At 41.1% G+C, this 16,168-nt stretch overlaps 1 protein-coding gene across 1 annotated transcript; it reads right to left on the reverse strand.

Annotated features, from left to right (window-relative positions):
* On the reverse strand, nucleotides 1-4,593 carry LOC308074868 (transcription factor SOX-10-like). The gene is made up of 4 exons (XM_080414368.1): nucleotides 4,489-4,593; nucleotides 3,316-4,045; nucleotides 2,663-2,934; nucleotides 1-2,288 (listed from the first exon to the last, which is right to left on the reverse strand). Exons 2-4 carry the CDS (start codon nucleotides 3,774-3,776, stop codon nucleotides 1,504-1,506), a joined length of 1,518 nt encoding a protein of 505 aa, XP_080270494.1. The 5' UTR covers nucleotides 3,777-4,045; nucleotides 4,489-4,593; the 3' UTR covers nucleotides 1-1,503.
* Nucleotides 4,594-16,168: the final 11,575 nt, after the last annotated feature.

Genomic DNA, 16,168 nt, shown 5'->3' on the forward strand with positions numbered 1-16,168 from the left:
AGCAAAATACTCAGCAAATGTATAGCAAACACTGTACAAAACTATCCAGAATTATACAAAACTGAAAAAGCAAAGGTATGACACAATGCATTATTACTTGCATAAAATAACTAAATGGTAAGAGGGTCAGTATAAAATGATACAGTATGCATCATACAATACAGATAAAGCATGTGGTAATGACCATTATTCACATTGCAGAAGAGGAAGAGTGATATTTTGACACAATATGTAAAAAAAAAAGTTTGAAGAAAAAACAACGTGCTTTTGGCCTGCATGTAGCTCAGAACAGAACTACATGTGATTCTAATCCTTAAGTAAGACCCAAAGCGGGTCAGTTATCTCAAAAGATCAGTTGAGACTTGTACACATTCAAATCCAGAGTCTTAATCTAACTGTGAAAGTGTAAAACTGGACCCGGGGTCCATTTTTACACTTTCACAGATAAATTCAGGATTTGATGTGTACGAATGGATTTTACCTCAATTGGAGAAATCAAGTGTAATGCAACAAAGAGGTATACTGTATACTCCAAAGCATGAAAAAAGTCCAGTGACTAAACTGAAGGTTTAGTACTATGAGATTTATAATACCATCAACAATGTTTGATTAGGCACTGAAGATATTATTTTTCTATTGCTATTGGCACAATATGAATAAAGTCGAGGTAATATGATCGTTCCAAAACGGAGCAGTATGCATATAAGCTGAAATGTTTCTTAAAATTCCTCTTTCCCTCCCTTATTCCTTTTTTTCTCCTTAAATGGTTCTTCAGTTTAACAGAGTCAACGAAAAGATGGACAGAAATAACGTTACAGACTATCGAAATATGAAGAATGAAACTGAGTCACGACTATCTTTATCTGGGTCAATGAACAAACTCACTGAATATAATTTTGCAACAGAATAGTCTTTTCCCAAAGCAGTGGTGCAGATGCATAAATGTAATATCAACATCAGTCACAATAAAGTTACACCCTAAAACATCAACAAAAAGAGTACAAATTTTGCTACTCATATAAAATAACACTATGACGTCAAAAACATCTTTAGTTTGGTTAATATGATCTGATTATTTCAGCCTAATAACCCACCATTTCTGGGTCACATCATAGTCATTCATCAATCCAAAATCTATTCAGCTTCAACGTGCGCAATATTACAAACCTATTTCTCACTTAAACGCTTGCCTTATATCACTTGAAATGGCACACATTTGTTAGGGTTTATTTATTTTGATTGGCTATTGACCACGGCTTCTCAACTTGTTCTGTGTATTTGTATGTGGTTGTTTTCAGACCAACAAAACAACAAAAAACGTGCAAGGTCCCGTGGACGCACCTCACATTACATTGGCTAAACAAGTAAAAACTTCTAATATAACATCAATATGGCACCTGCGCGCACACACGCATACATACACACTCAACTCACGCACAGACGCACACAGAAACATACTTTCACACGCTTCCCATATTTCTCTCTGCCCTATACGTGTCTCCCTCAGGGTCTTGTGAGTGTGGTGTAGACAGGCTGCTCCCAGTGTGTGGGGCTGTGAGAGGGGGCCACGCCGGAGGGGTCTCCTATGGTAGTGTACAGGGGCCTCTGTGAGGGGCCCATGTAGGAGAAGGCTGAGTACAGCCCCGGGGCCTGGCTGGAGTGGGCATAGTAAGCCCCCGGTGCCTGATGCTCCCCATACTCAAATTGAGCCCTGGAGGCCAGAGAGGGGAAAGCAGAGCCATAGTGGGGGAGGCTGAGTGGGGCGTAGGTGACATGGGTGCCTGATGAAGGGGCCGAGGTGGTCTCGGCATAGTGGCTCCCAGAGGCTGACTCACTCTTGATTTGGCCCTTGGAAGGATCTGAGGATGGGGAAGCCTGCTGCTGCTGCTGCTGCTGTTTGGAAAGCCAGGCAGAGTGCCCGCTGGCGGCAGCTAGAGCATAGGCATATGACGTCGCAGAGGACCCAGGTCCAGAAGCGCCGGCTCCACTCTGGGGGTGACCATTTGGTGGAAGGTATTGGTCGAACTCATTTACGTCGAAGGGCTCAATATTGGACATCACTTCATGGCTAATCTCACCAATGTCCATTGTGCCAAAGTCAATGTGAGGCTTAGCACTTGATGATGAGGGGCCACCAGACCCCCCTTCTGCTCCGACCCCCAGAGCTCCTCTGGCCCCTCCCGACCCCCCGCCGCCGCCTCCCCCCTCCCTCTTGGTCTCCGCCAGCTTCCCAGATTGAAGCTCTGTCTTTGGGGTTGTGGGGGGAGTGGGTGGGCTGTGACCTTGACCTGTAAAAAAGGGTAAATTAGTCAAGTGAGTCGTCATATCAATTAAAGACATACCGGAGGTATACGCACCTCACGCACGTCACCTCTGCAACTATTTACTAGTTATTTGGTTTTTGATTTCTGTACAGCACTTTGGAAACCTTGAGTAAAATGTGCTATATAAATAAAGTGGATTGGATTGGATTGGATACAAAGTGATCAGAGTTATGACTCAAAAAATGTCTGATTCTACTTTTGTAACTACAGTATACGTTCAGTGTTGGGTGCTGCTAATTTGCTTTTGTTCTTAGTCATGCCTCTGTTGCACAGGAGACTATTGGAATGAAGCAGTTGTGAGTAATTATATAAAACAGAGACGGACGTGTGCGACATACCAGCAGGATGGTGGTGGTGGTGATGGTGGTGCAGATCACCCAGGGGAGAAGCAGCTCCTCCGTTGTGCTCAATGTGGAGGGTCTTGTAGTGGGACTGGGAGTGGCTAGCCTCTCCTTCACCCTGGCTGGCTTCACCCTCAGCATTAGTCCCAAGTTTGCCGTTCTTGCGTCTGCGGGGCTGGTATTTGTACTCAGGGTAGTCCTTCTTGTGCTGTTTCCTCAGCCTCTCCGCCTCCTCGATGAATGGCCTCTTGTCGCCCTCGTTCAGCAGCCTAGGGGAAGAGAAAACAGAGTGGTTTGAGGGTAGCTATTAAAAAGTAATATAGGCCTAACTGATGATGAATCATATATAGCAAATATAGCTACCACTTAAACCCCAGAATCGGTATTGTGGGGAAAGCTTTCGCTGAAAATAGCAGATCGACAAGCCTCGAGAGAAAGCTTTCCCCACAATAACAGAAAACAGAAAATACACTAGTATTGAGCCCTGAGGGACTCCGGTTACCCATATGGGGTTTAAGTGGTTAACATAGATTGTGCTTATTAAGCACAACAGCAAAGCCAATAATAGGTAGGCCTATAATTGTTGGACTTTAAGTGATTTAAAGTATTTACTTGACAGTGACACACTGACACACACACTCCATATATACCTCCACAGTTTCCCCAGGGTCTTGCTGAGCTCTGCGTTGTGCAGGTGGGGGTACTGGTCGGCCAGTTTCCGGCGCGCCGCCTGCGCCCACACCATGAAGGCGTTCATGGGCCTCTTCACGTGCGGCTTGCTCTTGTTGCCGTTGTTCACGCGCACGGGCATGGGCACGAGCGTCCAGTCATATCCGTCCAGAACCTGGCTGACCGCCTCGCGGATGCCGATGGGGAAACGGTCGTCGTTGTCCACTTTTTCTGATTTGGGCGTTATACTTCCGTCCTCGCCGTTCCCGCCCTCGGCGCCGCCGCCGCCGCACAGCGAGGTCATGCTGTGCGGCGACGGGCCGGTGAGAGGAGAGTCACCGCCACCTGTCGCACCGGAGTGCGTCGGTGACAGCGAGTGTCCGTCGTCAGAACCTCCTGGGCTCAGCTCCGCCTCGGATAGGCTGTGCTCCTCACCGGACATTTTTGTTTTCGATCAATGAATACAAAACCCAGATTAAAGGTGTGAAAAAAAAGGACTACAGTTGAACAAGATGCTTCTTCTGGCTCAACGCTTTCTCCGTCACTTGAAATTCTTTCCAGACAAACCCATGCTTGTGTGTAGAAAGAAAGAAAAAAAAAAGTAGGCTAGAAAAAATAAAAATAAAAAATACTTTCCACCGTTGGTCCGTGAAATGTGACAGTCCGTTTCACACACGTAGCCTATCCTTTCACTTGTGGGTTTCAGCACACCTAAAGGGTGGAATTGGGATATTTTCTTTTATAAATAAATAAATACATTGTGAAAGAGACAATTTAACACATTGGGAAATTGTAATTGTCATCGTGTAGGGCAGGCTAAATAAACGGCCCTGGTTTATGCATAGGCCTACACCAAAATGAATGGCAAAATTAACTTATTTAGTTTGCTTAATTGTGTTAATGTCAACTGCGCTCGGGCAGGTGGTGGCAATCTGCGTTTCAAATAACTACACAAAGTGCGACACAACTTAAACGAATAAATCAAATCCAAAAACAAGAATATTGTCCAATAGGCCTACATATTTTTGATTAAAAAAAAATAATCCTATGCCTATTTATTTTATTATATAAACTTGACCTAATAGTCACTAATCCGTGATATGGAAAGTTTGTTACACAGTAAAAAAAATACATTAAAAAATTACATAACTTACCAATTTCCAGCGTTTTAACACGAGATTTGGTTTTCCTCACTGTAGATGATCGGTGTGACGCTGGCGCTCGGTCCCCTGCCCCCTCGTTCGGTTTTGCCCCGGCGATGAATGGCTGCTCTGTGTCGCACACCGGAGCTTAAAGAGCGCCTTGTGAGAAGGAACGAAAAAAAAGTGATTGAAAGTGGAAAACATTCCCTTGGAGGCAGCATTCCAACACTGAGCACCACCCCTCTTGCGCACACGCTGATCTCGCATTGGTTCATCTCAATATTCTCCTCCTCGCTGACTGGCGGAGAGCAATACTGTCAATGCCCGTCTGTCCGTCACCATGAATATTTCTAATGAAAAGAGGTGAGATTTTAAGTGACTTAAGTGACTTTACAGTGCGCCCATTTAGAGCCAAAATAAGGCCAACTCTGTTGGACGGCGCTGACATGTTGTATCAAATAAATAAACAATCAGAAGAAGCGTTTTTTTGTGGTCAAATTATGTGACATTCTCAAATATCAGCATGGGATTGTTGTAGGCTATAAGTTTGTAAATAACCATACCTGCAGGGACGGATAGTGGAGGGTATCCGACTATCCGCAAACTCTACCACCGTTATTTTCGTTTGTGAAACACTTTACACGTTTTGTCAATCTTTTTTATGTTGATTGTTCCATAAAAAGAATCAGAATGCCCTCATAATCGCCTATTTGATGTTCGTATTTCGTCTTCAATGAATGTTGCACGGGCTTATGAGTCAGTGTTTGTTTTATGTAGGCCTCTACAAACAGAGTGAGTGGAATTATTTGTTCAGTTATCATTTATCTGACGTAGGCCTACAATAACATCTGACACATTTGTCTAAATATATTCTGATGTGAGGGAGAAGGCATGACACTTTTGATGGAGACAGATCATGGATGTAATATAGCCTAATGTTAACCAATTTAAGTCAATATTAGATGCTATATTGGCAATTTGAACCAGAATTATAATCCGAATTTGAATCTGCATTGAATGCTTTCTTGCAGCCTAATCCTGATTAAAATGTCTCTCAATCGACGGTAGAATATAGTTTTTTAATTTAGTTATATGATTAAATATCCAAATCAGTTTTGAATTTGAAGGTGAGCCAATAGCACATGATACACATCCCTTGAGAATTGTCCCAGACTGTTAACAAAATATTGTCAATCAAAAAAGGAGAGTGATTAGTCCATTTAAACTGTAATAAATAAATAAAATAAATAAAATAAATAAAATAAATAAAATAAATAAAATAAATAAAATAAATAAAATAAATAAAATAAATAAAATAAATAAAATAAATAAAATAAATAAAATAAATAAAATAAATAAAATAAATACACTCTGGTTCGGCTAGGTTTGAACTGTCAATGCTGGATGATCATCCACTGTCAATGCTGGATGATTGAATACAGTACATTTGTACATTTGTATTAAACATGGCCTGGGAATGTTTTTTACAGCATCTCTCTCTTCTTCTCCCTCTCTTTCTCTCGCACACTCCCTTCCTATCACACACGTACACACACACACAAACACACACACACACACACACACACACACACACACACACACACACACACACACACACACACACACACACACACACACGCACACACACACACACACACACACACACACACACACACACACACACTACACTACACACTACACACGCACACGACATGCACGCACACAATGCAACAATAACCCCTGTGTATCCCTTCTGCCTCTCATGTTGAATCCGTGTCTCAGTTTTCTCCCTCTCTCTCTCTCTTCTCTGTCTTTGCTCTCTTTGTCTCCATCTCAGGTGAATGGTAACCATGTGATCAAACGCCCAAGCCTCTCTCCATTAACCCTCGTAAATGAAAAAAAAGGGGAACAAAAAGCAGTTTTGTGCTGTAAACTTGGAAAAAAAAATTGATAACAGAGAGAGATGTGTGTGTGTCTTTCTCCCCTTATGTCTGAGCATAGACACTGGTCACACACATAGAAATACCCTGGACCAGACAGGACACAACATGCACGGATCTCTTCCAACCATCTCTTGTTTTATTTTCAAACAGCCTATACCCCAACACCTGGATCTGGGCCCTTGGTGACATACACTGCAGCGGGTGTGAAGGCCTGGTTTGGAGATGCATGGGGGATCTTTGCTTCACCCCCAACGGCGACACTTGGATCTTAAAGGCCTCGTAAACTTGATGTGAGTCTCTGTTTGTTCGCAGAGGATGTAATCAATAATAATAAGAATATGGGGTTGATTTGGCTTTTGGATAAATCCTCGGAGAAACGTGTGGCGGTGTCGTTCTGTGCTGGTTTTGAATTGTTCGTATATAGAATGATGGAGGACCTGTTGTGGTTTTGCGGACAGCGGTTTGTCCCTTCAGGGAGTGTGTGTCAGTATAGCCTCTATTAGCCCCGGGGGAATCTCCGTGATGGCGCTATGCGTTTCCAATGAACGAATAAATTAATTAGATATATAAACAACCTATATATACATATTTAATTAAAACAAATTTAGTCGATTTCAAAGGGACTTATATAAATTGCGGCCATTTGAAAATAGCCGATCTACAAGCTCACAATGCCTCACCATGGGAGGCATTGTGAGCTTGTAGATCTGCTATTTTCAAAAGATTTGTATACATTTTATACATTTGAAAACTTGTGAAATGGGACATTCTGCATTTCTATATCTATTGTGGTGCACAACGATTGTCAGTTAGAAGTGTTTGAAGTATATGCCTACGGGTGTATTTTCGTTCCCCCCCCAAAAAGTGCAGTTGTAATTACTTTTCTATGAGCCAAATCATAGGCCTATGCCAACATATTTATCTAATTTAGGCTACTTTTGTTGTATATTATAAAATAGCTTAAATTGGTCTTGGTGTTTTGCTGACCGTAAGAGTTTTACGACATTTAAAATGTCGTATTTCTAACAAACTCTCCATTAATTAACGTATAGGCAAGCCTGCATTGCCAAATATTCTTGCTTTAAGCAACACAATTTTGTCAATGTTCTCCATGAAAGTTAATGACTTTTGAAGTTTTAGAAATTTTGCAAGACCACATTGTCCTCAAACTCAAATATTTCACAAAGGCCTATACATTTAAAAAAGTTTTCATTATCAAATGCCCAAAATTTCTTCAGTATTCAGAATATCAAACAATCTTTAATGATCGAGTGCACTATACAAACGGGGTCAATCATTAAACTTTTCAAAACATGCCTGTGCTTTTTTAATTCTATAAAAGTTATTTCTTTAACGAATAAAATATTAACCTTAAGCATCATATAGTATTAGCTTTTTAGTATTAGCTTTTTCCATTCAGTGATAAAAAGTCTTTTCATTGTTTTGTAAATCAAATAGGCCAGCTTTAGAATGCCCTACATTTTTCTTTGCAGGCTATCTTATTAATTAATGTCTGTCTCAAATAGAATTTATGGGGAGTAAAGTCGCAGCTTTCTGTGTTCGACTCAGTCATGTTAAACTTAAACATAAAAGAGATGTAGCTATTTCTCATTTTGGTGAATTTGATAATTTTCATCAATTAAATGTAATTCCTGTATTTATATCCAGCTCACTATTATGTTGACATGTTTTGTAGACAATATTTGTCAGTGCTTCATGACTTCACCTTTTATTAAAAATGTCCACAACCAGATTTTAAAGAAAGGAGGGAAGTTATAGTTAGTAGAAACACCTGAGCACTGCCCACACTTTAGGGCCTGGTAACAATATCTCAAATATAGACAAAAATATATGGATGAACTTCAGCTTTTAAATAAGTAATTTTATTCTATACTTCAAGATAAAAACAGATACACATCAGGAACATTCTCAGTGTTAACCAGTGTTAACCCTTGTTAACCCTTGTTGACCCTTACAAGTCCATTTGGTTATTTGTAGCTACACCCAGAGTTACAAATGCATACATTAACATAGATGATTTTACTGTGTAGTAGAATTATAATAATTAAATAATAATAATAATAATGAGACTCTGCTCTGCGACTCTAAGATAAACGTCCACTATATCTCGTCAAGGCCCTGGGGGCAGCAAAGTGACTTGTTGGAAAATAGCGCTCACATGGTCCCACTAACCACAGACATACATACATCCCTGTAGCCTACTAACCTGCCATGTGACTGCCGTAATGGGCTCCTCTATAGCTGTCTGAAGCAGTGTGTCACAAGGCCCTCGCTCTTTCCGGGAGCTGTGGTGGGTAGAGGGGAGAGGATGGGAGGACAAGAACTCATGACTAGTTGAGAGGTCAAAGAGTCACCTCAGGTGCACGTGTGTGTGTGCGTGCGTGCGCACACACACACACACACACACACACACACACACACACACACACACACACACACACACACACACACACACACACACACACACACACACACACACACACACACACACACATGGATGGTGTTTTTATTATTATATTTAGTTGGACTAACATGTTAATGTATACTTTTCAATCACCTCTGCTTGGTATCTCTTCTATGTCATCAGTCACCTTTTTATAGCCTATATTGCAGATAACTAATTGCGTTTCTGCTTACTGCAAATTCGTGCAGTTGTCAGGTGATAGACAACTAAAGAAACAAACAAACAAGCAGACAAACAAACAAACAAACAAACAAACAAACAAACAAACAAACAAACAAACAAAGATGAGGGATGAGAAAGTTAGAGTTAGTGGTGGTGGAAGAAGTAGGCTACGCAATGGAGAAATACTCTTTTGAAAGTAAAATTCCTGTATTCAAAAATAATAGTACAAAAGTATTGGCATCACAACATACTTACAATACCAAACATAGAATACACATTATACAGAATCGCCCATTTCACAATCACAATAATGGATTGTAATTGCTAATGCGAAAATGTGTTGCTGGGTATAGCTGAACCTATAATAAAACATAATTTATCAACTAATGAATGTTTTGTATTAATAATATAAATCTGCAAAGTAACTAAAAATAATGTTTTTCTATGCGATGTAGTGGAGTAGAAGTATGAATGAAGTATATTTTGTTACTTTCCACGATGGCACTTAGAGTGTGTTGCCCTTTTGCATAGGTCATAATCCATCCCCAGGGAAATTCCTGAAATCTGACAATGGACAGAAAAAGAGAGAAAACGTGCGCAAGAGGGAAGTAGATAAGAGAAACATGCAACGGTCAAATATTCACAGTCTGGGTCAAATTCTGCATTAAACTGTTGTATAATTGGGTGAAAGCCATTCATTCCTGTCTCAATGGGTACATTGGATAGAAATGAATGGTGCTGTTTGTCCCAAATGATGAACTCAGTAATAGCTCCTAAATTATACGGCATGAATGGCACATAATGGAAGCATTAGCATATTTACCTCTAGTTTCACATATAACTTTTCTGCCAGAGTGTCTCAGTGTACTAAAGCGTACTAAAATCTTGATGGTTGCCTATATGCTTTATTCCATGTTTATTGCCCCCAACGTTCAAGGTGCTTCTTTTTCTTCTGCTATGAGTTTCTTCTCCATGTTACAGTTAACACTTGGCAACACTGTGTATAATCATGAATGCATTAGTATTGGGTTACAGAGTGTATCAATCAGAAATCCATTACAGAATGCCAGTGCCTTGCAGGGTTTGATTCAGAACATGGTGGGTCCAGCTCTAGGGGGAATTCCAAGTAAAGGGCCGTTTACACTGAGCACTATAACTAGTACTAACTAAATATAGTTTCGAAAATCGTTCTAGTTCACATCGTTCTAAAAGTGGATGGCAGAGTTCACCAACTACTAAAGAAATACAATGGTGAACGATATAGTTATAGTTATCGTTATAGTTATAGTGCTCAGTGTGAACGGCCCTTAACTCAAAGAGAATTATGCTGAACCTCCATGGAACTCAAATATTTCTACTCCATTTATTTTACAATCTGTTGTTCATCTCATCAACACTTCCACAAATCACTTACTCTCCCTGTACACCTGACCTATATATAGCAAAACCCTGAGTGTTAAATTTAACTCGAGACCCTCAAGGGTCATTTTTACTTAATGTGCAGCGAGCGGTTTAAAAAAGCTCCACTGACCAAAAGGCGTTGCTGTCCTCTATGCTTTGAAAATGGATCTGCTATCCTGGGCCCAGGGTCGCCATGGGTCATGGATGGTCATAATAAGCATAGATCACAGAATTACTTGTCTGGACTGGAGGCTATCTTAGGTATTCTCACGCTGGGATAGAAAAATGTAGAGTGGAAAATGGATGAAACACATTATGATAGTTTAGCGCAGAGCCTCATATACGGGCCTACAGCTTGAGCTTGAGTGCTGTCACACTCAGGGCCTTTCTGGAACACAGTGAAAACACAGTGAACACAGGAAAATCAGCAGTGTTAATTTAACTAGAGTGTGAAATGAACTTAAATGGACCTATAAGTGTAGGAGGTGCACCTGGAGACAAATTCTTTAATCAGATTCTGTGTAGACATTTCTGGCACAAAAGTGCAGTACTGAGTGAGGGAGATGCTTGAGTCAGACATGTTTCAAAGTTAGGATGCAGCATCCAATCAAACTAATACATTGAATTGATGATTCAAAAACAAATGTTGTCTATATTCAAAAACAGGAAAAAAGATTTAGAGAGCTTGTAGGTCTGCCTTTTTCGCTATATTTGCACCACACCGTCGTACAATGAAAATGAAATAGGGCTTAAGCGGATAATCAGGCAAATGGATTAAGTCGATCATAAAAAAGCTATTAGATTTGTTTTGCGTCAGTTCATTGATATAATAACAAATATTTAAAAAACATGCTTCTCAATGAATCGAAAAAGTAATCGATAGAATAATTGATAAGAAGATAATCGATTGTCGCAGCCCTATTCAAAATGAACACTTGCCTTATCCGTCATATTGTATTTTATGAGTGGATGTGTCTTACAACCTGTGATTTAGTGAGATGTCCCCCACATCAGGGATGAAATGAGTGATTCTGCTATCTGACCTTTGTCTTCTCCTGTCGACTATTTTCGCCCAGTGAATTAGTGCAGCTGCGCAACACTTAAATGGGTCCCCCCTTTTTTTTCTTGTACGAGTGTCTGTGACCAGCCATGAATCCTCTCTTTGTGTTCCGTCTGCAGAATTCCCCCCCTCCGCTTAGTTTCTTGCCTTCTTCGTCTTTTTTTTATATTTTGGACAGGGGAGGGGGCTGAGCTGAGGTTGGGTTGGCTGAGGTTGCGATGGTGGTGGTGGTACTGGTGAGGTGGTGGTGGTGGTGGTGGTGGAGGAGGAGGAGGAGGAGGGGGTAACTAGTTGGACCACATTCCTGTGCAGCTGTGGAGGCTGGTGGAGGGTGGGAGGCAGGAGCAGAGGGTGATGGAGGGTATAGCAGGATCATCATTGCATTGCAGGGCATCATGAATGGCCTATTGTCTGGGCTCTGCTGTGTCCACGTCTCCCTGCGCTGGCCACAGCCACTACCTCGGTCATAGCATGGGAGACAGGGTTAACGAGGACGAGAGTGAAGGAAAGAAAGAGGAGGAGACGCGGGGAGAAATATACGAGTGACTCTATGGCATTTCAGGAAGAATATAGGAGAAGGCTCATTTAGAGGGAAATAAGGAAACAGGAGAGAGAGGGATAGGGAGAGAGACACAGAGAGAGGGAGACAAAGGGAGAAGGAGAAAGAGAGAGAGAGAGAGAGAGAGAGAGAGAGAGAGAGAGAGAGAGAGAGAGAGAGAGAGAGAGAGAGAGAGAGAGAGAGAGAGAGAGAGAGAAAACAAAATGGAGTTATGCATCTGACTCAAATAACAATCGATGTTGAATCTCAGGGTATGATGATGACGATGATGATGATGATGGTGGTGGTATGACGAAGAAGATGATGATGGGAAAGAAGGACAATAGTGGCATTTGAATTATGACTCTGTGACTGACTGTTTCACCCCTTTGTCATATGTGCCAGCTCACAGGGTCAGTCATGGCAATGGCATGTTGTCACAAGTCTTGGACGTTAATAGTTAAACTAGCCAGACTCACAAGACCCGTTTCGTGCAATGCACTAATGATGGCATGCAGCAAAAAAACAATACAAATCAACTGTTGGAATTGCTATCTGTTTTCGTAAAAGGCCCTAAGCATTTTGTATCGCTTGAAGATCAGACTATAACTCTCTATTGGTCACGGATCGTAGTAGCTACTACTGAGACACCAGTTCCACGACATTACTCGCCAGCAGAGTTGCTGTTTCAGTTAGAAGAAGAATGGCTTTGTTTTGGACTTGCCGATTAGGCCTATATAAAAGATATTGCTAAGATTTTACTCAGTTTATGTTTCATGGTTTTATAAATATGAAACTGAAACTGTGTATCTCCCTTTGTTTCTATATTTTGATTTATGCTGCATCTCTTTAGTCATGTAATATTGTAAAACTAATTTAATGTGCCACTGTTTATTGTGGATAAGAGAAACTGTTTGAATATGTATGTTTATTGCATTTTTCTAATGTTTTTATCTTTTTATGTTTTGTATATGCTGCATTTCATTTTGTATTTTTCCAAATGGCTAAACCTTTACTAAAATACACCAAACATGAGAGAACAATATTACAAACCAAAAGCAGATCTGGTTTATGCAGTTCCACAACTGAATCGCTTAGAATCAACTTTATTGTCGCATCACAGGTTTACAGGTGTAAAGAAGTGTAATGGTGAAGGTGAAAAATCGTTTTTGTGCAAGCTCCATCGTTTTTGTTATTTTCAGAAAGAGAAAAAAAGAAGTAGGGACAGGGAAAGCAAGGAAATCAAACCAAATATATGTAGTATCTACATATATATACACAGCATATCCAGCTAGTACAGTATGTATGAGGTTAGACATAAGGTGCATTAACACAGCAGCAGCTATAATATTAGACACTAAGTTGCAAAAGAGTATCAGCACATTGTACATGAGTTAAGGTACAAAGATAGTATCAGCGCACTGTCAGGTTCAACCACATAGTCCACAAAGGGCGGTAACTTTCACAGGTACAATCCACAATAAAGGATTAAGCTCCATTACACTATGGAGTCTCTTGCTGAAAAGAACCGATTTTCAAGCTAACCAAAACAGATATCTTTGGCTAGAGACACTTGTACTACCGAGTAGAAATTTGGCTTAATGGCTCTGCTATGATAAAGACTGTAGACAGGTGCATTTACTCACTCACACTCACGCTCACGCACGCACGCACGCACGCACGCACGCACGCACGCACGCACGCACGCACGCACGCACGCACGCACGCACGCACGCACGCACGCACGCACGCACGCACGCACGCACGCACGCACGCACGCACAAACACGCACGCACACACACACACACACACACACACACACACACACACACACACACACACACACACACACACACACACACACACACACACACACACACACACACACACACACACACACACACACACACACACACACACACACACATACAAACAGGTGCCTTCATTAAGACGTGTGATGAGTGGTTTAGAAATGGGGGATAATAATGCTGTCAGATCTGCTCTCCACCTGCATGACCTTTGACTCCAATAACACTGAAATCTGAATCTTGGTTGAACAGCGGTAATGAATAATTTGTAGCATTGAGTTTTACTTGCTTCAGTTGCTTGGAGTAACAGATATGTTTTGTGAATTGAGGATATTGATTGATTGATTGAAATTTTTATTAGGCAAAAGAATGTAAAACAACACAGTTACATTAATAATGCTTTTGTCTAAAAGGTCCGGCCAAAAAAGTCCTTGCGGACTTGTTTCCGTTGGGGTCCTTGAGTTAATTTCATAGACATATATAGTAGCAACCAAACAGTTCAAAAATCAACAATTTCAGGTCATTTCTCCATCAGTGAGAAGTACAGTTTATTTTTTTATTTGTATTCTTTATTGAGTCAAAACATGTTGAGACAATACCTAATACAGCTGTTAACAGACATTTTTTCCCAAAACGTTTTATTTTTTTGTGTGTGCATATAATTATGTAAAAACTCTTCACCTATACAAAAAGTGAGAAGTACACGTAATTGACAAATGTCAATTACGATTAATCTACCACTATATTATTAGAACAATGTTTAAAAAATGAAAATAAGCTGTGGCACTTTTAAGGAGAAGTAGAATGTACTTAGGTGAGTCTTTGTAGAGAGATAAAATAACCCTTTGACAAAGTAGATCCTCTTTCTGGAATAGGACTCTTCAATTACAGTTCACCTGCTCACGTTGCCCGTTGTTAACTTTTCCCAGGAGGGAAGATTTTCACTTTGGATGTGGATGTGTGAAATGTCTCATGTTACTCAATTACCTGATTCTTATGTGATCTCTGATCTTGCAAATAAAGCAATACTGGTGTTAAGGAAAACGTTGCGTCTTGATTTCAAATAATGTGATATCTGTCCGGAGCGATACTTTAAAGTTGGGCAATATCATCAGTAAAGTGAGACATGAGAAAATGTCTCAAACCGTGGAGGGAGAGGAGAGAGAGAGAGAGAGAGAGAGAGAGAGAGAGAGAGAGAGAGAGAGAGAGAGAGAGACAGAGAGAGAGAGAGAGAGAGAGAGAGAGAGAGAGAGAGAGAGAGAGAGAGAGAGCATCAACTGACTTGCAATCATGAGTTTTCCTCAGAACATTCAATTAGTCTGTGTGAGCGGGAGAGAAGGCCTGAGGGCTCCGTGGGCAAGATGCCCGCATGAAAGACTCTGTTGTTGGCTGAGCAGAGATAAAAGGGAATGGAACAGAAAGATATAGTTGGGGGATTTTCAGCCAGAGAGAGAGGGAGGGAGAGAGAGAGAGAGAGAGAGAGAGAGAGAGAGAGAGAGAGAGAGAGAGAGAGAGAGAGTCACAGACAGGGAGACAGGGAGAGAAAAATAGAAAATATGGAGATTTATTGCATTCTTCGTCTCCATCATTTTTCTTCCTCTTCTCTTGAATGCTCATATATTCTGCATATTATGAGCAGCCTCATTATTCATTTGTGTGGAAAGAATTATGCATTATGTCGGTTCCTCACTCACCATAAAAGCATAGCCTACTACGCAATACAGAAAGAGTGACTGACGAATGAATTAGATGAGATTTGTGCAACACTGATGACAAACATCCACACAGACGTCAGATATGCTTCGAAGAGAGGTGGACAGGTGACCAACAGGCTGACAGGCATCCTATGACAGGTTGACAAACAGAAACTGTAGGCAGGCAGAAAGGAGACCTACATTACATTACATTACATTAGACCTACAAAGTCAAATCCACAATTTATAACTCCGAGAGTGTACAAATGTGACCGAATTTGGTCCCATTTATACACTCTCTCGAGTTATATGGACTTTACTGTGAACAGACAAGCAGAGGGACCAACGGTCAGACTGTTGACCAGAAGATGCTTCTTGTCCTGTGGTGGTTCCCATCCCAGTTAGAGCCGGTCCTACTCTGCAGCGCCGTAAACAATGGTCCTCTGTCCTGCCAGGGAGCTGCTTCTTCACAGCTTCGCAAGACGCAGCAACAGCTCATTCTGGAATCAAAAGATTCCCCCAAACCACAGCACTTAGGGCCTAAATACTGTCCCCTGCCGTGAGGACACAGTTTCCACCACTGGCTTCTGCATACGTACGT

The sequence above is a fragment of the Gymnoscopelus braueri genome, assembly GCF_963280865.1.
Source record: "Gymnoscopelus braueri genome assembly, chromosome: 2".
Classification (NCBI taxonomy): Eukaryota; Metazoa; Chordata; class Actinopteri; order Myctophiformes; family Myctophidae; genus Gymnoscopelus; species Gymnoscopelus braueri.